This window comes from Gambusia affinis, linkage group LG18, assembly GCF_019740435.1.
Source record: "Gambusia affinis linkage group LG18, SWU_Gaff_1.0, whole genome shotgun sequence".
NCBI classification, from domain to species: Eukaryota; Metazoa; Chordata; class Actinopteri; order Cyprinodontiformes; family Poeciliidae; genus Gambusia; species Gambusia affinis.
Genome location: NC_057885.1, coordinates 24825321 through 24849277, shown reverse-complemented (window position 1 = coordinate 24849277; position 23957 = coordinate 24825321). Strand labels below are relative to the sequence as shown.

At 38.8% G+C, this 23957-nt stretch overlaps 1 protein-coding gene across 1 annotated transcript; it reads left to right on the top strand.

The window, feature by feature from the left end:
* Positions 1 to 8: 8 nt before the first annotated feature.
* LOC122820845 lies at positions 9 to 22218 on the top strand. The gene is made up of 8 exons (XM_044098478.1): positions 9 to 100; positions 180 to 425; positions 517 to 564; positions 639 to 806; positions 903 to 998; positions 5847 to 5948; positions 11639 to 11749; positions 18468 to 22218. The coding sequence occupies exons 2-8, from the start codon at positions 218 to 220 to the stop codon at positions 18527 to 18529; spliced, it is 795 nt and encodes a 264-aa protein (XP_043954413.1). The 5' UTR covers positions 9 to 100; positions 180 to 217; the 3' UTR covers positions 18530 to 22218.
* Positions 22219 to 23957: the final 1739 nt, after the last annotated feature.

The window sequence follows — 23957 nt, the reverse complement described above, 5'->3', positions numbered from 1 at the left end:
TGGTGTGAGTCCAGGTCTGGATCCTCCAGCAGCAGCAGCAGCAGCAGCAGCAGCAGCAGCAGCAGCAGCAGCAGCAGCAGCATCCAGCTCTCTGTCTCTGGTAAGATCAGACTGTGGAGTTAGTGTTGCTGAAGCTGTGTGGAAATGGATGAAATGCTGTAGTTTGTCTCTGTGTTGAGGTGGATCAGTGATCCTGCAGAGTCCTGTCCTCCCTGTGATGGAGGGAGATGACGTCACTCTGAGCTGCAGAGCAAGGAATCCAACCCACAACCTCCCAGCTGCTTTCTATAAAGATGGCTCCTTCATTGGTGATGGATCATCAGGTCACATGACCCTCCTCCATGTTTCCAGCTCTGATGAAGGCCTCTATAAATGTAACATCAGAGATCATGGAGAGTCTCCATCCAGCAGGATCTCTGTCAAAGGTCAGAGGTCATCTTCTAACAGTGAATCTCATTGATAATGTCTGAGAATCCACAATCTGGTGATATATTTAATCAAACCTCTTTATTCTAGAGAAACCTCCAACCACCTCTCCACCTTCCTCCTCCTCCTCTTCCTCAGGTGAGCAGCTTCTCCTTCAGCTCTGAGTCTTGATGTTTACTGCAGACGGTTATTTAGCAGCTTCTTCTTTCTAGAGAAACCCACCAACATCTCTGTCTCTACAGTCCCACCTGGTCCAGGTTCTTCCTCCAGTTTTCCCTTAATGGAGCTTCTTGTTGCATCTGGTTGTGGTTTGGTTTTCCTGCTGTTGCTGGTTGTTCTGGTTTTACTGGTGAAACGACGAGTTCATAACAAACCTAAAGGTGAGACAAACCTCTTGGTTAAATCTCTTGATTTCATTCATTGAAACTTTTCAGATCTTCCTGAAAAACTTCCTGGTAACTTTGGATTCATTTCAGGTGATGAAGGAGGAAGAGGAGAGGATGACATCACTTCCAGAAACATCAGGACGTTCCAGAGTAAACAGAAGAAAACCAAACCAGGAACAGGAAATGGTGATGATGTTCATGTGTTTTTGTTTCTGTTAGATTTTCAGATTGATCAGAAAATGTTTCCTAATGAGGATTTCCTCCATTTTAGATTCAGTTCATGTTATTTTTTAGAGTCTGAAGAAACAAGTAATTATATTTGGAGACTGTTGATCAGGAGGCCTTCCAAATGGTCAGTTTTGAGTAAAAAATCCATGTTGAGTTAAACTCCAGAGATGCAGCTGTGACAGCGTGTGAGGCAGCCAATGTGAAAAGGTGCCAATGATTAATTGATTGATTTTTATTACAGACTCAGAGTCCAGATTACATACAAAGAGAAAACAAAGACAATAAAAGAATAAAAAGTACAAAAAAATAAACAATACAAACACATGACTTCTAGCCTTACAAAAGGCAATCATACCAATGTCTCCAGAGTACAGATGAGTACTTTATTGCACTATATTTAACATTTGCCAACAGTAGTATAATTTTATTATTAGACTCATTTAAGCGACAAATAAATCTATACATAAGTTTTCTCAAGACAGCCATCAAAGTGCTGACTCGGGCAGATACAAACAGTTCACTGGCACTGGACCATCTGGGTTTATTTAACAAAAGTCTAAGTGCATCATTGTAAGCCACCTTCAATTTTTGAAGACTGGCTTTTTTTAAATTGCACCACAAATGTGCAGTATACAGTGATGTACAATATGATCTAAACAAGTTCATCTTCACTTCATCCGAACAGAATCCAAATTTACGGACAAGAATATTTGCTTGAGCGTATAACATTCGAACCTGACGGTAAATGTCCTCATCATCAGACAGACAATCTGTCAACATATGACCAAGATATTTCACTTCAGTTGAGACTTTCAATAAAGACCCAGACAGTTTGAAATTTGGAAATAGTATATTTTTGTCCTCCTTAGTGCGACAGATCAAGATGGTGCTTTTTGAAGGATTGAACTTAACATCATGTAACTCACCATATGCTGAACAGACATTAAGCAGCTCCTGAAGACCAGCTGAACTTGGGCTAAAAACCACTAGGTCATCAGCATACATTAAATGATTAATAATAGTATCACCAACCATGCAGCCGGTTCTACACAGGTTTAGCTGCTTAGAAAGATCATTCATATAAAAGTTAAACAAAATAGGAGATAAAATGCTTCCTTGTCTGACTCCATTGCTGACATGAAAGGATGCAGAGATACAGTTGTCCCATTTCACCTGCATAGTTTGATTAGCACACCAGTAGGACAGACATCTTACTATATCCTTAGGTACACCAACTTGGCACAATTTTAAAAATAGTTTTCTATGATTAACACGATCAAAAGCCTTGGTGGCGTCTAAAAAACACAGAAAAACTGTAGAATTTTTGCTGTTATAATTTTTCAGTAATTCTTTTAGGCCATATATACACATATCAGTGCCATGTTTGGGCTTGAACCCAAATTGATTTTCAGTAGACATTACTATCTTTGCAAATTTTGGCAGAAGAATTAGTTCAAAGACTTTAGACAGTGTATTAGCTAGGGCTATAGGTCTGTAATTATCAGAGCTGCCAATTTTACCAGCTTTGTTTTTAATCACAGGAAGTAAAAGAACCTTCATCAAGGATTCAGGAATAAAACCAGGCATAATAAAACCAGTGAAACACAAGGCAAGCAGAGGGACAACTCTTGAACTGGCAAATTTGAGATGTTCAGCTGAAATAAGATCCATTCCTATAGATTTATTTACAGACAGTTCTTTAATTGCATGATAGACCTCGTGTGTTTTGATAGTTTCTACAGTGCTAACTTTGTCAACCTGGAAGGGTTCACTCTGTACACAGGTGAATAACTTGCTGTAGTGGTGTTGCCAAAAATCTACAATCATATTCACCCCAGAAACACCATCAATAGTGTAAGGGAGAGAGGATTTATTGTTATTGATAGTTTTGACCTCTTTCCAAAAGGTTTTTGTATCCTTTCCTAAAAACTTTTTTGCCAAGGAATCAGCCCTCATGGTTTGCTCATTCTGTTTAATGAAACGTAGTGCATATTTGTATTTTGAAGTGGACAGCTTTTTCTGCTCAAATATAGGGCCCTGTCTAGGTTTACCTGCTAGAGCCCAAGATGTAGTAGCTTCGCGGGCTTCATGGTGGAATTTAGACACATATGTGTTCCACCCTGGTCTATTTTTAATCTTTACATTACTCTTATTATAAGGCAGACTGGCTCCCATAAGCGCTTCAATTATGTCAAAATATAAGCTAGTTATATTGATCCTATGTTCAATTTTAGAGCAGTTACAGTCTGTGCAAGTAACTGCCTCTCTTGGTAAGTTAATGGAAGATAACAGTTGATCAGTTTGGGCATAGTAACAGGCTCTTTGTTTATTAGATAAAGAAGACCAGTCTATTTGCATCTGTTTTTGAATACTGTTCTTATTTACAGTTGCAGGTATATGATCAAATCTAATTGATACCTCGAAAGGGATGTGATCAACAGTGGACACATTATATAAGATATTAATATATATCAAAGCAGCATGAGCATCTGCTGTAGTAATACAATGGTCCAACCAAGATGTAGTATGCCAGGCTTCACTTATATAAGTGTAACTTGCAGCTGGCAAAAGTTCTTTACTTGACAATATTAAATTAAAATCTGTACAAAAATGAATCAGGTGTTTAGCAAACAGCGAGTTTTTATCTGAGATGTCTGCATTCATGTCCCCCATAACATAGATACTTTTTGACTTCTCATTTTGCATAAAAGAGCTAATATAAGCAAGTTTACTAAGGTATTCTTCTTCGTTATGATGACATTCATATGGAGCATAGACATTTAAAATAATAAACTCTTTGTCAAGCTGTTTCACGTGTACTGCAATACACCAGTCCACACCTAAACTCATGACATTTATCACTGAGTCCAGGCTTTTTTCCATAATATAGCCACCCCTCCTGGTATCCTTCCTCTTTTAATTCCCAAACTGAAGTCAGTAGTAGATTCTCCAGCACCCAGGAAACTATCATTGATAGAGTTTAGACCTTTTAAATCCTGTTTGGCTAAAAAAGTTTCTTGCAAGCACAAGATGTCGCAATGTAGCAACAACTGGTCGACAACCAAACGGCGAGCTTTATCGTCTGCACTCTGCCCTAAGCGCAGGCCACGACAGTTGTAAGAGATGACTTTAATGTCCTTTTTTTTTTTTTTTTTTTTTTTTTCTTTTATGACTTTGTGCTCACCCCAGCAGTAGGCGCGCATTTGTCCATGGAAGAAAGGGCAGCATTTGCGCCAATAATGGTTTTGCACGGCTCATAAAACCTTCTCACAATGGTTCCCTCAGGCCAAAGCTCTGGGTTGTACATGACAGCCACCTCACTACATTCGGCAGAAACCTTGAATGAGGCGTACCGAGTATTAGCAGTAGTGAGTCTCTGGCATGTCACATTTTGCCCAAGTTTGGCTTTAAGATAAGCACATAGTGTTTCCGCATCCAGGTCAGGTGAAAATTTAGAGGCAAAAACACTCACCAGTTTGGTTTTCACCATTTTGATGTTCCCTGCGGCTCCAGTACCAACAATGGTCTGTCCAGCTTTCCTGCGTCCCAGTGAAGGGCCAGAGCGAGTCGTCGTCTTCACCGAGGGATCTTTGGGCTGTCGATGGTGCCGTTTCACGACCTGGCTCCACTTCGGAGATCCCGGAGATGGCGTAGATTCTCCGGTACACAACGCTGGAGTATCTTCCTTTGCAATTGATAGCGAATCCCCCTCCAGATCTTGAAGACGGCGTTCCATATCCAGGGCGGTGTTCAGATCCATGTGCGCCCTACCCATTTTCTTCAACGGTACCGATCGGATTCCGCATCCTTGATCGGTATGTTGTTCTAGAGCAGACACCCGGCTTCGCAGATCCGTCATCACATCGTGAAGACCTTCACTTACTTCAGCCTGAGTTTGAAGTGTTTGCTTCATGGCAGATACTGAAACGTGGAGCTGTTCCATTTTGCGTAGCAAGCCGCAGACATCCATGTTGGAAAAAGTCACAGGAGGCAACTCGTCCAAGTAATAGGACACAAATCTGGGAATTTTATCCCCGCATTCGTTAAGCACTTTGAGGCATGCCTTCACATTGTTGATATCCTTTTGTGCTCCTTTTGTGCTCCAATGATGTGATCAGAATGACTCTGTTCAATGCATCAACTATAAACCCGTCTTTCAGGAGACTGAACCAGTGAAAGGCTCAGTGGACTGGAGCAAAGACGGACGCAGTCTGGGATATAAAGAAACATATTAAAATAAAAACTAACAACTAAGCCAATAATGAATAACAAACACAAACCTCCATTTATGTCATAAAAAACAAGTAAACAACATGCAGACAAGGTGTTTACATGTTAGAAGATGGATGGTGTTCCATTTGCTGCCGCTAGTCTGTAGGAGCTGCCTGGTTTTTATGTTAACTGACAGTTAACTTTACTAACAGTTTCCTGTTTCTGTTATTCAGCTTAATGAGAAGCTGAACATGTTAGACTGTAGAAAACAAATAAAATACATGAACACTGTTAGATACCAGCTGCTGCTCTGTTCAGGATTATTGTCTTTAAAAAGAAATGCCAAATGTTTAAAATGTAAATTCTACTATAACAACTGTTTCCTTCTTTACAGACAAACTGACTCTAAGAAACAATCCACTAATAGTTCAAAGTATCTCATTTTCTACCTCTTATTTTACATTTGCTGCTGTAATACTGATTATATCTGGACTTCAGCAGGTTGGTTTTTCTGTAGGGTTGACTAATGTAATTTCTTTACATGCAGGCAGCAGCTTGGACAGAAAAAAATGAGATGTTTGTGTTTTTCATCAGGCAGTGAAGCAGCTAGAGTTTATTCAGCAGTAAAAACAGGAGAAGTGACTTATGGAGAGATAATCATCAACAACGAGAAGAAGCCGAAGTCGAAGGCCAGAGGTAAAACTTCTTCTTTTGCAGAAAGTTTCCTGTTCTTCTTTCTGAAACCACATGGTTCTGTTGATTTTTTAATGTTTTTAACAGAAAAGAGGATGAAGCAAAGACTTCTCTGTTCCTGTAATGAATATGATCATAAAGAAACTTTAATTCAACTATTCAGTTTAGAAAAACATGAAATGCCTTCAGCATATGTAAATGTGAACATTCTGCTTCTCATTGGTCTCTGTTAGCAGTAATGAATATAAATCGTCAATTCAATCCAAAAATACTTCATTATTTATTAAGTCACTGCATATGATTAAAACAAACTGTTGCAACAGTCGTTACATTCTGTGGGAATCTACATTTAATAAAAGCACAAAGGAGTTACAGGTTAAAATATGTAAAGCAAAATTCATTCACAAAAACTTTTCATGACATCTTGTGAGGGTTTTGCATAGACCAGACAAATTATTATTTTGGCATAGAAAGCCAAAATAATTTCCAAAAATAATCTTAATTTATTACAAAAAATGTCCAAAATAATTCAAAAATGACAAATTGGGCCCAAAAACTGAGGTCAACATAACAAAAGAATCTCAAGTGATAACAAAAGAAACTGAAGCACAAACTGACCTAACAAACAAGACATGAGGGAAACTTAAATAGTGGCTGATCAGACCACTAAACACACAAGAACCTAATAAATACTGGTGAGATTATTATTAAATCTGTAAATTAAATAAATATCAAATTTAAACTAACTTTCAAAAAGAAGAAACATTAAATAAATGGTCAAAATAAACTATAAACCAAATATCCCCTTCCCCTGGTAAACAAATGGACCGGCCCGCTGAGGGAGTTTGACATCCGTGGACCTCAGTCAGCTGGAGCTCATCTGTAATTTCCAGGGGCAGGTCCAAAGGAAACTAATAACTCAAAAGGAAGAAATTAAATGGTTGTCTTTAACAAAAAATACAAAGAACTGACAAATAAAGTTAACTAAATGTGTGCACTTCAAATAGTTAACTTAAAAAGTCAGACTAATAAAAATAATTTCAAAGATAAATCTAAACTAAACACTAATTAATATGTAAAGTAACATTAAAGAAAAACAGAAAACCATTACCAATTCTGTGTGACAGCAGGGTCAGCCGTCACACATCTAAAAGTCCTGAAGCTGTCCCAAAATGCAACAGCAAACAGCATCCAAACATCTGAGCTGAACAGCAGCAAGTGAAACAAGAAAACTAACATTAATATTCTACATTTTTATAAGAATTTATGACAGAAGAAATTACAGAGAAGAGACAAATCTTTTAGGTGTAATAAAGTATTACTGATTAAACTTTAAAAATGATGTAGGAGCCAAATATACATTTTTGGAGCTTAAAACAAAATGTTATTTTGTGTTTATGTGAGTTTAATTTCTTATGCTGCTATTTGAAAAAAATAAGCATCTGTAATTGTATCGTTAAGCTTCTGACGTGGTGCCTTTTGATTGGATATTGTCTGATTGGTTTATGAAAGAAAAAAGTATTTGCTTATTGTAGAAGTCTGGCACCTTGAGAGAAACACAGTCTTTTCACTTTCTATTTGTTGTGAATCTGTTTGTTATTTTTATTTTCTTTAAAGTTCAGTAGAGACCTAAAGATGACCGTCGGATTCAAGACCCGTTTTTTAAAAAGAAACATTTCGTGTTTGACAGAGCTTTAAGGGGCTGGACTAGTGAGGCTTGCTGCACTTACAAAGGATGTAGCTTTATGTTATTAAAGCTAAAGTTTAATCAGTAATACTTTTATAACAAATTCATGTCAGATCATGACTTCTTGGTTAATGTCAAGTTTTCATAACAAAGACATTTTGAATAATGTGAATCTTGTATTAAGTGTCATGATTTACTGAATTACACTATATGACAACAGTCATAAATATTCATGAAGACCTACTCATGTTTATGACAGTGTCATGACAGTCTTATTCACAACCCGTCAAAATTTAGGAGCTACAGTTATGTTCATAATAATAGCAGTAAAATGGTGAGTAAACGTCAAAATTCTTCAAATAAATTGTATTTTAATGAACACAAATGCATTGGGGACATTGCACATTGTTTTTCAAAGCACTAAAGTGGAGAAAGTATTTGAATGTTACAATAATACAATGTTCAAAAATCACATTGTTGACATCTTTCATTACAAACTCAAAAATAAACTATATAAACTAAGAAATGCTGAAAGATTCATCTCTCCTGAGAATCATAAACTAATATTTCGTTGCATAACCCCGGTTTCTGATAACTGCTTCACATCTGTGGTCCATGGAGTTGACCAACTTCTGGCGCCGGTCAGCAGGTTCTGCAGCCCAGGACAACTGAACCATGTTCCCCAGTTCCTCTGTATTTCTTGGTTTTCCCTCATGAACATCATTTTTTATCAGCCCACAGGTTTTATATGAAATTAAGGTCCAGATATTGTGCTGGCCACTTCATTACTGGAATTCTGTCTGGAACCATAATTTTGCTGCCTGCTGGTGTCTTACAAAAAAATCCCATGAAACTCCGGCCAACCTGGACATTGTACGGAAAACATCTCTCAGGAACTGACCCAAAGCGGGGCAGGACCAGTACATACGGACCAGTACATACGGACCAGTGCATATGGACCAGTGCATATGGACCAGTACATATGGGCATGGTCGCTAATAGTTTATCAGGTTTGTCGCCATGCACATAAAATTTGGATTTGCTGTGTAAAAGCAGGCGTTCAGCTGAGTTTGTTGTCAAGAGGTCAAGCCTTGTTTTAAGTTCAACACGTCTTTTAAACAGTTCAGGACACTGATTCATAGCATATTTTACATCAACCTCTTTGACTGGTTGAATTAGGTTGTTCTGTTCATTGGTGGACGGTTTTTTAATTTTGGCTGAGTAGGCAATAATCTGGCCTCTAATGTAGGCCTTAAAAGCATCCCATACCACAAGGCTGGAGGTCTCATGGGAGGAGTTAGTGGCAAAAAAGAAACGTATCTCATCCTGAATAAACTTTACAAAGTTTTCATCAGACAGTAGGGTTGAATTGAAACGCCATGGTCCAGAGTGAGTGGGGCGTGGTCTGAGATAACTGTGCTATGATAGTCACAGGATCGGATCTGCTGCAGCCATTTAACATCTTTAATAAAATAACTGATTCTTGAATAAGTTTTGTGTACATGTGAAAAGTACGAGTACTCCCTCTTGTCAGGATTTAAAGTACGCCACACATCACACAACCCGTCCTCAGATAGAAAGGTTTGGATGACTGATGCAGATTTGCTTATGGCATTACTTTTTAGGGATGAGTCCAAAGTTGGGTCCAACCAGCAGTAGAAATCCCCCCCCAGGACCAGTGAATATTTATTGAGGTCAGGTAGGAAAGAGAATAGTTGTTTAAAAAAAATTCTCATCATCTGTATTAGGAGCATAAACATTGACCAAGGTGACCAGAGTGCCGTGCAGTTTCCCACTTACAATAATAAACCTGCCGTGTTTGTCAGCCACCACATTATCAGCCTCAAACGGAGTATTCTGGCTGATCAGTATAGAAACTCCTCGTGCCTTAACCTGGAAATGGGAGTGAAAACATTGTCCCTTCCAGCAAGCCAGGAGACGACCCCCGTCCAAGCTTCTGATGTGAGTCTCCTGCAGGAACGCCACATCTGTATTAAAACGTTTAATATGGGAAAAAACCTTCCTTCTCTTCACTGGGTGGTTTAAACCTTTGACATTCCAACTTAAAAAATTTAAATGCCGACTCATGATTTCAGAGTTTGTGTGCTACCTTACTTTGATAAGTACAATAGCAGTGTGGCAGGCAGAGATTGAAACAAAAGAGGTAAAGAAAGGTTACAGTACCCTGTGGGACCCCTGGCCGTGACCTTAGTAGGTCTACACCTTGGAGTAGGTATAGACCCCCCACATTGATCTAGATTTTGAGACACGCTTTACTGGCCTCCATGATCACCATAGGAAAATAGTAATGTAATAAAATTTAAAGCAACCACAAAAAATAGCATGGAGAGAGGCTCAAGACACTGTTGGGAAGAACAAACAGGTATTAATAGAGCTGCCCTTCCATTCATAAAGTCCAATACCAACCAAAAGGATAAGTCCATTGGTTAAAAGTGTTATATATTTATAGTACCTACTGCGCCCTGAGGAAAATCAGCCCGCCTGTGTTTCTGGAGAAAGCCCTCGGTAGATTGTTGCTCCTTTATTGGTCTTCCTGTGGTTTTGGAAGCCTCTTGATGAACTGTTGAGCCTCTTCCACCAAACTTAAAAATGTTTTGGCCCCGCTGGATTGCGCAATGCGAAGATGGGCTGGGAAGAGAAGAGCCGATTTCAAGCCCCGCATGGTGTCCCTATACTCTGCACGCTGGGCCAAGACGTCTGGACTGTAGTCCTCCACAATACGAAGAGACGCACCTTTGTAGTCGAGCTTCCCTCTCTTCCTGAATGATGAGATCTTTGGTCAGGTATCGATGCAGACGAAGGATCACCGGGTGGAGAAGACGTCCTGCGGGCCGTTTCGCTGCCAGAGAACGGTGAGCTCTATTGAGCTCTGGTGGAGATGGGAGCACCTCTTTCCCAAATAACTTGCAGAGAAGGTTGGGGAAAACCAACCTTCTCTGCAAGGTTGGTTTTCTCCTTTCAGTGTCTTCGGGCAGACCAAGGATGCGAATGTTCCGCCGTCTGCTGCGGCTCTCCAGTCAGTCACTTTATCTTTTAGCTTAGCGTTGTTTTCACGGAGATCAGCACATGAGTCTTCGAGGCCAGCCACTCGCTGACCCAGATCCTCTGTTGAGAGCTTTGAGGAGGACACTCGCTCTGTCTGTTCCTCCAGGACTTGCAGCACCTGGTCTAGCTTGGAGGTCACCATGTTGGCAGAAGATTTGAACTCAGATTTCAGATCCTCACCATGCTGCTGAAGTAGTGCGGTGATAGCATCTAGCTAGCCTTAAACTAGCGTCGTCCTTCTTACTTCCTTTCGCGCCATCACTAGCGTGTAAATAATCGAAAACACTTGCCAAGATGTTGTTGCATTGATGAGTGGCGTAAAATTTGCTTTGTGGGGTGAAATTAGTTAAGAGGCCAGATTTGTCCGAAGCAGTCCGTTGCTACGTGTATCCTGTCCGCATGACAAACCAGAAGACCAGTTTTTCAATTTTGAGCATCCCTAACAGTTAATTTTTTATAGTTTAGTAGCAATAATAGCTCACTTTCTAAGTTAACCTGAAGAAACCTAAAAGAAAAGAAAGAAGAGTAACAACAAAAACCAGGGTTTCTAGCAAACAACAAATCCTCCATCACAGCACCACAAAGCTGCAGCTCACATGCTGCCCAGTTGGTCAAGAGGCCCTGAAAATCAGTTTCCCAGCTGGTTTTATACTTAATCAAGAGGCAGAGTGAAACCAGCTGGACCTGCTTAACCTGCTGGAGCTCAACCTGAAATGGGGGGAAATCCTACATGCAGCCACCACTGCATGTAACAAATGCTTTTCCAGGCAAACTGAATCTAAAAAATACTTAACTAATAATTATTTGTGTCTAATTTTCTACTTTACGTTTGATTGTAATTGACTATAATTAGAATTCAGCAGGTTTCACTGTTGACTGATCTTTGTTCTTTACATGCAGCAGTTTGGACAGAAATAAATGTGTCTTTATCTTTCATCAGGCAGTGAAACAGCTGGAGTTTATTCAGCAGTAAAAACAGGAGAAGTGACTTATGGAGAGATAATCATCAACCAGAAGAAGAAGAAGAAGAAGCAGAGGTCAAAGGCCACAGGTAAAACTTCTCCTGATAAGTTTGCTGAGTTTTTCTTTGTTTTTGTGTTTTGTGTTTGTTCCCATGACTTCTCTGCCTAAACCTGTTTTTAGCAGAGGATGATCTCTTTCAAGGTGCAGCTAAAGTGTAAAAACTCAAAAGCGTCTCCTCCAGTAAAATACGATGGTTACAGAATATGATGCAACACCTTCCTGTCAATAATCAGTAGTTGGTTTCAGACTCAATGTTGTCATGGTGTGTGGATGAAGTTGGACCAAAATACAAGTCGTTGATGAAATAAAGTTTTCATTAAAGAAATCCAAAAACAACTTTTAAAAACTTTGATGAATGTACAGAAAGTCAGGAAACAAGAGACCGACTGAAAAAACAGAAGAAACCAGAGAGGAGAGATGAAAGAGAATATTAATGTCAGGTTGAATGAGTGCGTTTCCTGGAACGATGGATCAGGACTAAATACTGAGAGGGAAGAGAAGAAAACATTGATCTAACAAACACAAGAAAAAAACAGTAAACATGATCTGACTGAAATAACTAAGAACAAACTGATGTAGAAAATTAAAACACAAACTGATCTAATCAAAACAAATCATGAATCCAAAACAGATGAAAAATGATCATAAATCTAAACGGATGTTTCCTCCTGCAGCAGAAACGCTGCTGGAGGTGAGATAATCTGAATGTTGGTCCTGATTCAGCCTCAAATAATCAGGAGGTTTTTCATCAGATGAGCTTCTGCAGACAAGAGCAGAAAATACATAATATTCTTTGTAACCTGCTAGAGATAAGATACGTAAGTAAAACTGCTAAAAAATTCTTAAGACACTTGGAACTGTAGCAAAAGGTGCTTCAACAAAGTATTCACTCAAAAAGGCTCAATATGCATGTTTTTTTGTTTTGTTTTTATTTCATTGAAGGTTTAGCCGTCAAATGGATCAAAATGGATTCATTTCGATTCCTTATAACAGGCTGATCCAACACAACTCAGCTCGTTTACAGCAGCTTGGAAAACATTTTCTTTCTACTTGTAGCCCTGAAGTTTAATGTAATGACTGTTTGTTAAGGTTAAAAGAAATCTTACATAGTTCAAAACGAGACCCAAATATATTAAAAGTAAATGTTTATTAATGCATAACATTGGTGACAGCTATGGGTTTCATATTCAAAGAAATACACTAGTATTTTCCTTCACTTTAATATTTAAATAATATAAAGTGTAAAGGTGGCTATTAAGTAATTTACTTACCTAGTAATTAAAACTCTACTTTGTAAATCAACTAAGAGCGTTATTTTATGCAAATATTGCAATTGAAAGACATATTAGTGTGACGTAAGATGCACTGTGTATTTTATTAGGCTTCGCCATTTTATAGGTCACTGTAAAGGTTATAAATTTTATTTATTTACTTTTTTGGGGGTGTGGGGGAGAATATATATGTAGCATCGCGATCCACACTCCATTCCAGTAGATGGCGGTAGTGCACATCAGTAAATTGCTTGCCAACCGCCATAAAAAAGAAGACGATAGGTCACTGAGACAGTCCGTCCGGTGCGTGGCTCGTGATTGGTTGAGTGTCGAGGACGCGGGAAGAAGAAGAAGAAGAGGAGAAACGTTATGGTGGAGAACGGAGGGTGAGACAACGGACAAGAAGTGAAAAAAAATACAAACTCGAGGGAAAGAAAATCGGGAAAAGCGGAGAGGACGAAATTCTGGAGAAGTTGGAGGAACTTGGTCGACGCGAGAGGGACGAGAGGAGACAGATATAAGTAGTCATCATTGGTGCCGCACACCGGATTGATATTGAACCCAAGCACCCTCCATTTTAGGTTTCTTGCATAGAATAGTTAAAGGTTTTACATACTTTACTTTGTTGCTCTTTCACATTAAACTCCATTGAAATTTATTTATGTTTTTGTTAGTGACAAAATCTGGAAGTTTAGGGGTTCTGACTACTTTTCCAAGCTGCTGTAAATAAAGTGTGTATTTATTTAAACTTTACCAGAGGAGCAGCTTTCAGACAGAGTGTCTAGTCAAAGCCCGGCAGCAGAGTCTCATTGTGGCAGAAAGCAGAAGTGATCCGTCACTGTTTGCTTCATCATTCTGTTTTTTTCTGTGGTTTCACAGGAACAGATCACAATCATCCTCTCATCATCGTGTTTATGGTGAAACTTTCCATCAAAACGAGAAGCTGTTTCACCCGAGGCATACAATGTTAGGTTGTCTTTACAAGCAGAGTTTGACCGATTGGCATCAGTACAAGTGGAGGAGATGCTTTTGAAGTCGCAGCACGCCCAATATGAATATGGTGACGAGGCCAGTAAATTACTTTCTCACCAACTTCGTAACGCGTCAGCAACACATTTTATCCCACAGATCCAAACTCACAATGGCATTTCTTCGGATCCACAAATAATTAATAACCAGTTCCAAGAATTTTATTCGTCATTATACATGTCTGAATGTCCATTTGATATTTTGTCTCTGGACTCTTTCTGTGATAACCTTGTTTTTCCTGTACTAGACCAAACTTATAGTCTTAAAATGGAAGAGCCCTTGGCTGTAGAAGAAGTTCTACGTGCTCTTAATATTATGCAAGGTTCAAAATGCCCAGGACAGGATGGATTTCCTGTCGAATTTTATAAAAAGTTCAGTCTTAAATTGGCTCCCCTCCTGCTGAACATGTTTAGGCACTCATTTGAAACTGAAACTCTCCCAGCATCCCTGTTACAGGCTTCTATTTCTTTGATCCTGAAGAAGGATAAAGATCCTTTATCTTGTGGCTCCTATCGCCCAATTTCTCTTTTAAATGTAGACTATAAAATTCTCGCCAAACTTTTAGCCCTCCGTCTAGAAACTGTCTTGCCTTCTTTGATCAGTCCTGACCAGACTGGATTTATTAAGGGGAGATATGCCTTCTCCAATGTTAGACGGTTATTTAATGTGCTCTATAACCCCACAGATTCTTGTGAAGCTGAATTTGTGATTAGTCTGGATGCGGAGAAGGCTTTTGACAGAGTGGAGTGGGGTTACCTTTTTTATGTACTTCAACGTTTTGGATTTGGTAATAAGTTTGTTTCATGGATAAAGCTCTTTTACACTTCCCCTCTTGCCTCTGTCAAAACAAAATCCATTTACTCTAAATACTTTCCTCTTTTCAGAGGCACTAGACAGGGGTGCCCCATGTCCCCACTACTTTTTCCAATAGCTATAGAGCCATTGGCCATCTCACTTAGATCCAATACACATTTAAGTGGGGTCACAAGATTAGGCATTGAACAACGGCTTTCCTTGTACGCCGACGACTTGCTTCTCTATATTTCTAAACCAGCCTCTTCAGTCCCTATTGTACTTTCAACTCTTGATCAATTTAGCCGCGTCTCTGGCTATAAACTAAACCTTGGCAAAAGTGAAATTTTTCCATTGAATTCGGTGGCTCGAAAATATTCACTTGCTTCTCTCCCATTTAGGGTTGCCCTTGATGGTTTTACATATTTAGGGGTTAAGGTCAAATGTAAATTTTGCGAACTTTTTAAATTTAACTTTGAGCCATTGGTGGAAAAGGTCAAACAAGACCTAGATAGATGGTCTTTGCTTCATTTATCCGTTGCTGGGAGAATTAATACGATTAAAATGAACGTGCTTCCCAAGTTTTCTTTTCTCTTTCAGTGTGTCCCTGTTTTTATCCCCGTTTCTTTTTTTAGCAAACTGGACCAAATCATCACTAGATTTATTTGGGATCATAAACCCTCTAGAATTCGTAAATCATATCTTAGGAGACCAAAAGTGTGGGTGGAATGGCATGGCCGGACTTTATGTTTTATTATTGGGCATCCAATATTAAAATTCTTAATTATTGGTCCAAATGATTTGGACGGTGCCCCGGCTTGGCTGGATTTGGAAACCTCATCCTGTATACGATCGTCTTTGTCTGCTTTAGTTTATGCTCCCAAATTGCTATCAGGTGCTGAAATTCCGAACAACAAAATGGTGAGAGTGACTCTGAAAATTTGGTTTCAGTTCCGCCGCTATTTTAAATTAAACTTTTTTTCTTTACAATCTCCTATCTTCAAGAACCCTTTATTCCGGCCCTCTATGATCGATAGTGCTTTCTCCGTTTGGTTCTCTCATGGTATCAAAAGCTTTGGTGACCTCTATGAGGAGAGTACATTCGTCTCCTTCGATCAGCTTTCTGCAAAATTCGACCTCCCGAAGAGCCACTTTTTTCGTTACCTACAGGTCCGAAGTTATGTTAAGGAAAAAACTTCTCTCTTTCCCTCTAAACCTCCTGCTAATGATTTGGATAATCTTTTGTCACCTCCCCCACTGAAAAAGGGTCCTATTTCATGTTTGTATGAGAGATTGTGCTGTTTTCGTGAGTCCCCAATTCTCTCAATCAAAGCGGCATGGGAAGAGGACTTGGGTTTTCTGTTTCCAGATGACTTGTGGGATAGAGTTCTTTACCGTGTCCATGGTTCGTCACTGTGTGCCAGACATGGACTAATTCAGTGTAAGGTCCTGCATCGTACTCACTGGACTAAGGCCAGGCTTTCTAAAATATACCCAAACGTTAGTCTGGAGTGCGATCGTTGCAATCAAACACCTGCCTCACTGATCCATATGTTTTGGTCATGACCATCACTAAAGCAATATTGGACAAACATTTTTGCAGCCTTGTCTGAAGTAGCTCATATGTCCATCCAGCCTGATCCACTAACTGCATTGTTTGGTGAACTTTCTGAGACGGTTTCTTTGTCAAGATTTAAGGCTGATCTGGTTTAATTTCTCACTTTGTTGGCGAGGCGTAGAATATTGCTGTGCTGGAAATCAGCTTTACCTCCCTCATTTGAAATCTGGATCAAAGATGCTTTACACTTTAGTAAACTTGATAAGACCATCAGATTAACATCGGATCCTTTTAGTCTGTCAGTTTTCACTCTAACTTGATGTTTTCTGGGTTTTTTACATCTAAAAGCAGAAGTTCATCTTCCTCATCCAGTTATCTGAATTTCTGCTTCTGTTTTCTGTTCATTTTTTCCATCATAATTTTAGAACCGTTGTGTTGAAATGTGTTCAGTTTTTCTGATGGAGGCAGGAAGTTGATCAGTTCCTGTTTTCAGGTTAAAACACGTCAGCAGGATTTAGATTTAGTGATAATCTGAGCAGCTGCAGAGATAAAAACTGGAAACCTGAAGATGTTCATGACAGAAACAGAGAAAAGTTACAGATTCCTGATGCTCCTGTTCTCAGGATGAAACTTCATTTAGTTCTAAATGTCAGATTAATGTCAGATTAATGTCAGATTAATATCAGGTTAATCTGATCAGGTTAATCTGATCAGGTAGAGGTCCCTACTGTCTGACATTAACTTTCTAACAGAGTTTTTTCTCTGATCATTTCAGCATTTTTGATCAAAACATTTCAGGATCCAGATGAAATTCTCCGGTTTGGTTCTGATCAGGTCCAGTTGCAGACGTGGTTCTGGTACTGATCCGGTTTGGAAGAAGCTGGTAAATTAAAACTGTTGATGATAAATATCAGAATCAGACGTGAAGCTGCAGCGTCTGAAGGCCTGATGGTTTCTGAGTTCATCCTGCAGTGAGTTTCACTGCTGCTGGTTCTGGTCGACCCGACCCATACATGTTCAGAACCGCTGCTGTTCTGCATGTGAACAGAACCGGGCCACCTGCTGGTCCAAACAGCACAATCTGAACCTGAAATAATCTGTTTTATTCAACAAACCTGTTAAAAAAATAACTTAAAAATAACAGAATATTCAGACTGAAGAGGGAGAAGTTAGTTTGGGTTCTGATGTTCATGTCCAGCAGAACCAGAGGACCGACTGGACCAACTGGACCGACTGGACCGACTGGACCAACTGGACCGACCTCCGGTCCATCAGAGGAAAAAACAGAACCAGAACCAAACGGGAACAAACTGATTGTTTCTGTGTTTTTAAAGTTGAACAGCTAAATATTATCTTTACATGGAAAGAGGGAGAAATGTATTCTTATGTTTGGTCCTTGTTACGACCCGGCCCGACAGGTCGTAACAAAAACTGGGGGGACACGGAAACAGGCAGTGCTTCAGCCTAGAAAAGGCATTTATTTAAAAGAATCAAAAATGGTCTAGGCATCAGACGGCAGCTCGGATGGGACGATCACGCCTGGTCCCTCCACACCAGGAAGTCCGGACCCCAACCCGGTCTGGACTGGATGACTGTCTGCGGCGGGTTTACTCCAACCAGGGGATCGCCGCCTCTCCTGAATGGAACGGCGCTCCTTAAATACCAACCAGATGGCCGCATAATGGAAGCGCCTCCCACTAGAGGACCTTAATTAATAATGTTAATGGACAGTCAGAGCACACATGCATACCGGACCGCACAGCTGGGCCGTCACCCCTTTTCATTCATAACTTCTATTAGTTGTTACTTGAAATATTTAAATTGAATTATTGAGTGAATGAAATAAAAATGAAATATACAAATTCAGATCAAAATTGTTTGGAGGATTGATCCTCTTTTATCAATGAAATAGACAAACAGAAACATGTAAATAATAAAACAATCATGAGGAATAAAACATTAAAAATGTGATGTTTGTTTAAACTCATTAATTTCTCGTCTCACATTCTGCCTTTAAAATAAATTTCTGTTTTTTATCCTGTTTCTTTGCTGCAGTTTCAAATCTTTATCAAACTTTTTGTTGTTTTTGTTTCCAGAGAATCAATCAGGCCCAGATGTTCTCTACTCCTCAGTGAGGTCACCCAGAGTTGACCTCTGACCTCCAGCAGCTGTCAGATCTACTGGGATCAGCTGGACTGGTTTCCAGTTGCAGCTCAGGAAACCAGTAGCATGAGCTAAGTGTTGCAGTCAGAGACATAGCTAATGGCTAACAGCAGTCCAAGCTAACAGCAAGCTAACAACAAGCTAATTCTTTGGTTTTTATGTATTTTAACTCAGCAGCAACATGTTGACCAGCAGAGGAAATAAAACATTTCATCACAGCAGCTCTTCCTGTGCGGCGGCCATGTTGGATTTTAAGTTCTGGGTTGAAATGTTTGAATGTTTTTTATCTGGAAATTTAAAGTTTCAGATTAGCTTCATGCTAATTTAGCTTCTGAAGACAGAAAGGATTTTATTTTAAGTTTTACAATAAATAATTTTCTGGTGTCTCAGAATCTGCATCAAATAATAAATGAATGAATTTATTCTGTTTTAATATCATGTTAGTCTTTTAGGTTTATTTTATAATAACTTAATTTCTATTAAACTCTTGTTTGTGTTTAGTAACAACAGATGTTATATTTGTTACTGTTATCCTGAACAGATTGAATTACAATATGAATCTAAATTTACTGCATAAAACAGCAGAAATGGTTTGATGGTGAAAAGTGAAGATTATTTGATCCTGTTTGGATCCAGACATGTTGGTTGAAGCTGAACATCAGAATCTGATTCATCCTGAGATGTTAAAATACTGACTTCACTCAGACATGAAGCTTCTTTAAAACAGTTTCATGAACTAAAAGAGGATTTTCAGGTTTTATCAGCTCTGAGTTCAGATGAAGGTTTTATTTACAGCTTCAGTGATGAAGGAGTGATGAAGAGGAGGCTGATGTAACTAATCTTCATCAGTCAGGTTGAGATCAGCCTGACTGCTAATATGACCTGAACTTTAAATCTTTTGTTTAATCATCTAAATTCTGGTTTCAGTAACTTGATGTTGATGAACCAACATCAGCAGCAGGAAATCAGCTTTTTGTTTCCTGTTTCTGTTTTTCTTTCATTGTGGAAAAACGTTTGATCTTCTTCTTCCCATCGTTGCTTCAGGCTCTGATGTTTCCAGACATTAATTCTTCTGTTGGCTCCTTTAATCAGCCATCAGGTTAAATCAGCTCCTTTCAGCCTCTCAGTTTTCATCATAACTCCACATTTCTGGTTATTTTTAACATCTAAAAGCAGAAATTCACACGTTGCAGCTGCTGTCTGAACATTTCTGCTTTCTGATCATTTTTTCCGATCATAGTTTTAGCAGTGAACCGTTTTTCTCCTCTGTGGTGAAACGTGTTTATTTTTGTTGATAGAGACGAGAAGCCGATCAGTTCCTCTTCTCTACAGGATTTATATTTAGAGATTTATATTTAGAGATTAGCCGCCCAGTTGTTGAGAGATTAAAAACCTGTGAAAACTTGAAGCTGTTGGTGAGAAAAGTTTGAGTTTAAAAACAGAGACAGGAAACATTTCAGCTTCTTGGTCATGTGTTTCTAAATATCTGAGTTCTCCGAAATGTTTAACTGAGTTTCCAAAGAAATGAGGCAAAGTGTCGACCTTTGACCTCTGAGTTTATCTCTCATTAATTCATCTGTTGGTTTCTCTCAGTTAGTGAAGGAAAAACCTCAATGGTCACAGAAATCACTTCAATCTGACAAAGAAAATAATGAATAAAGATTCTATGAAAATGAAAGTCAGTCATTGATTTTTAAACATTTTCAAATTAAACTCCTGGATAAAATGATAAAAGTTAAGTTGATATTTTGTTGCTCAACCTTTTGAGTTGATCAACCAACGATTCTGGTATTTTATTTCTCTGCTCATCAACAAACTGCTCTCAGTTCTGAAACCTTTTCCAGATGAAACGTTTCAGCTCCGTCAGTAGGATTCAGGTCAGGGGTCAGAGGTCACTGCAGACTGGTTGAATGTTTTCCTCTGTTTTTTATCTGAGTGTTTTTATCATCATCCTGGTGACCTGCATGATGATCCAAACACTGAGCAGCACATTTCTCTCTAGAATCCACTGAGAGTCTTGAGGTTTCATTCTAACCCTGAACCAGATGGAGCAACGCAGCCCAGAGCATAACGGAGCCTCCTCCGTGTTTCACAGTGACTGACAGTGATCTTTTCTTCATCTGCTTCATTTCTCCATCCTTCAAAGAGCTGATGTGTCAAGAAGTTCAGTTTCTGTCTCATCTGTCCAGAGGAAAATCCCCCAGAATCTTTGTGTCAACATGCAGTTTGGTAAATTCCAGTCTGGATATTTTATGATTTGTTTTCAACCATCTTGAAAACAAATCATCTCCTTTTAAGTTACTTTGGGTCAAAGGTCGGCTGGTCCGATCTGATGCTGATGTTCCTTCAAGTTCACCTTTAACCTCTTTAGAAGTTTTTCTGGACTCTATTTACTGTTCATATTCTCCATTCAGGATCCCATCATTTTTATCCAGTTTATGTTTTAAAATATTTCTGTTGAATCATGTTTAAAAAGCTGTCTGACTTTCATTTGTTCATTTTTATAGAATTTTTATGCATTATTATCTTTGTCAGAACCACTGGGACCCGAGCAGACCCTTAGCATCATGCTGCCACCACCATGCTGGACAGTTATTTTCCAAACATTGTTAGAAGAGTCATTGTTGGTCAATCAGCTCCATGTTTCTGTGACTATAAAACATTTAGCTGCAGCTTTCAGTTCATCTCAGGGTGTCACAGTTGGAACTGGTGGTTTTTATTGATTGGCTCTGCTTAAGATGCTAACCAGTTTGAGACGCTAACCAGTTTTAGATGCTAACCTGGCTCGCTGTGGTTAATGGTTCCAGTCTGAGGTTGACTGGTTTGGTCTGATGGAAACCAGTTTGTTGCTCCAACAGAAGGATGATCCAAACTGGTTTTATTATGGATGATGATTCTGGAATGGACTCAACCTCAACTTTATGGAAAATATATGAATAATGTATGAAATGAACCAGTTTTAATAAAGTTCAGCAGTTCTGTTTCCATGCATAGAGATATCTGTGGCATGCACTCACTTAACATAGGCCTACATAATCCTACAATAACATGATATTTACAGTTGGTTTTCAGATCCCTTGCACCTCCATTGGACACTGAGACATGTGTGTCTGCTTTGCACACTGTGCACAAGGCCTCTCATTTGTCTCGACCCGGTCTGAAAGCGGGGAAACTCTTTTGTAAATCGTCGGTAAACAAACGTACATTTGCGCTTTGGCATGTTGTTGTTTTAGTAACAGCCACGCTATCTATCTTCTGATGAAGAACAGGGCTGCCCGCACTGACGCGCTCAGGGATTACGTCACACGCAGCGCCGTGCGCAGGGCCCTAGTGCCCGTAAATTTAATGGTCCAATGAAGGTAATTTAAAAAACAGGACATTTCCTCACTTTCTAAAAAAAAAAAACCCGGGACAGGACGTGAAATAGGGACGTTTGGTCACCCTAGATAAAGTGTTTGTTAAAACTGCATTTTATATAATTATTTTATGTATTTATATAATGTGGTTATATATAATGCTCATTGCTCTGATTTATGTTCATTTTTTATATTTCTCTGATCTTTTAGCTGATTTTAACTCCTGTTTCTGTTTTTGAAGCAGCAGACAGAAAAACCAGCTAAAAGCTTTTTTACTCTGATGATTTTCTGTTCATTAATTAAATAAATAACTAAATAAAACCATAAACTCTCAGTTTCTTCATTTTTCATCCTGATTCTGATGTTTCAGTCAGTTTGGCAGTGTAGGAGCTATTTATCTACTTTCAGTTAAATCTTAGAATTTAGATTATCTAGTTTATTTGTATTTTTATTTGTTTATTTTCTAGTTGATTTATAATTAGAATTTTTGTTTAATGTATTTAGAATAGGTTCTTTGGTTAACAATTCACTTAATTAGTTAATTAATTTCAGTTTGGGACGTGGGTGTGTCACAGTATAAATAGGTAGCTCACCTGCATCATTATCCAGGTGGGTGTTCATAAGGTTTTTTACCACTCAGTCAATCAGTGAGTCACTTCAGTCTATAACTTGTGTTGCCTGAACTGGAATAAAAGCAACCAGAGCTGCATTTTGACTGTTTTGATCCTTTTTTTGAACTGCGTAAACCAGAACCCACCGTGCATCAGGTGACTATTTTAATTTTGGACAAATAGTCACTACAGGCTCATTTAAAACATTCTGTGATGTGAATCCATAGCAAACATGGACGGCGCCCTCTGCTGGTTTAAACCTGTAAACTAAACAATGATTCTTAGTTTAATTTCTCCTCTGTCTGTTAATTAAACCTGGAGCTTCAGACTCACTAGACAATCTAAAGCTCAACACAGATCACAATGTTAGCTGTAAAGCATTAACTCATGTTAGCACGTTTCCATGGCAACAGCAGAAACAGGAAACTTCCTCCCACAAACTTCATCCTCTGAACTGCTGCAGCTCTCAGAAAGAGGCAGATTTTATAGACATTTCCTGAAATTTAATCTTTAAATCATTAAATGTAATAAATAAATATAAAACTAATCAGTCCACAGGAAGACGGAGAAATGTTGATCTGTACTTCAAGGTTTGTTGTTTCAAAGTTAAACTTCCTGGTTTTGAGGAAATATTCAGATTATTTTAATTTGTCGTCTGCAGGGGGCGCCACTTCAGATTTTCTGGTGGAAACATGACGTCACCTCCACAAGAATATCTCACTTCCTGGTTGAATGAAGGAAAATCTCTGGTTCATCTGTTCTTCTGAATGTAATCCTGTGCTGCAGCGCCACCTGCTGCTCTTACACACACCTGCAGCTTCTGCTTCCCAACAACAACTTTGACCTTTGACCTTTAACCTGCTGTTAACACATTTCAGTCCAGGATTAAAACTGTTTCAGTCTTCATCATCAAACCTTCATATCAGGTTTTATTTGCTCCAGTGATGAAGGACGGAGGTGATGAAGAGGAGGCTGATCCTCATCAGACAATTTAAATAAACTTCAGATTTCTCAGCAACAGATTCTTCTGGAAATATATTTTATTTATTTTTGTCACAAAAGCCACATTTTCTTGAACATACTTGATTTGTTAAAGCAATAAAAAGGTTAAAACATCCAGAGGGTGAAAACTTTCTACAGGCTCCGTAGTTTAGGTCAAATGTTTTCAGATTGGGCATAAAATAAATTAATTTGATTTGCATCTCTAATATAATTAGAGATGCAAATATAATATGATCATAGAAATCTGATGCTAAACAAAGGAAACACATCTAAATTAAATAATTTGTGACGGAGGAGCCGTCTGGGACTTAATAATAGAGTCCGTGTCAGCATGTGAGCAGCACACACACACACACACACACACACACACCAACACATTCACTATCTTATTTTTTGTTGCAGCTAAACTGACGCGGTTCATCGTGTTCCTGCTACAGTTAACATTCATCCTAAC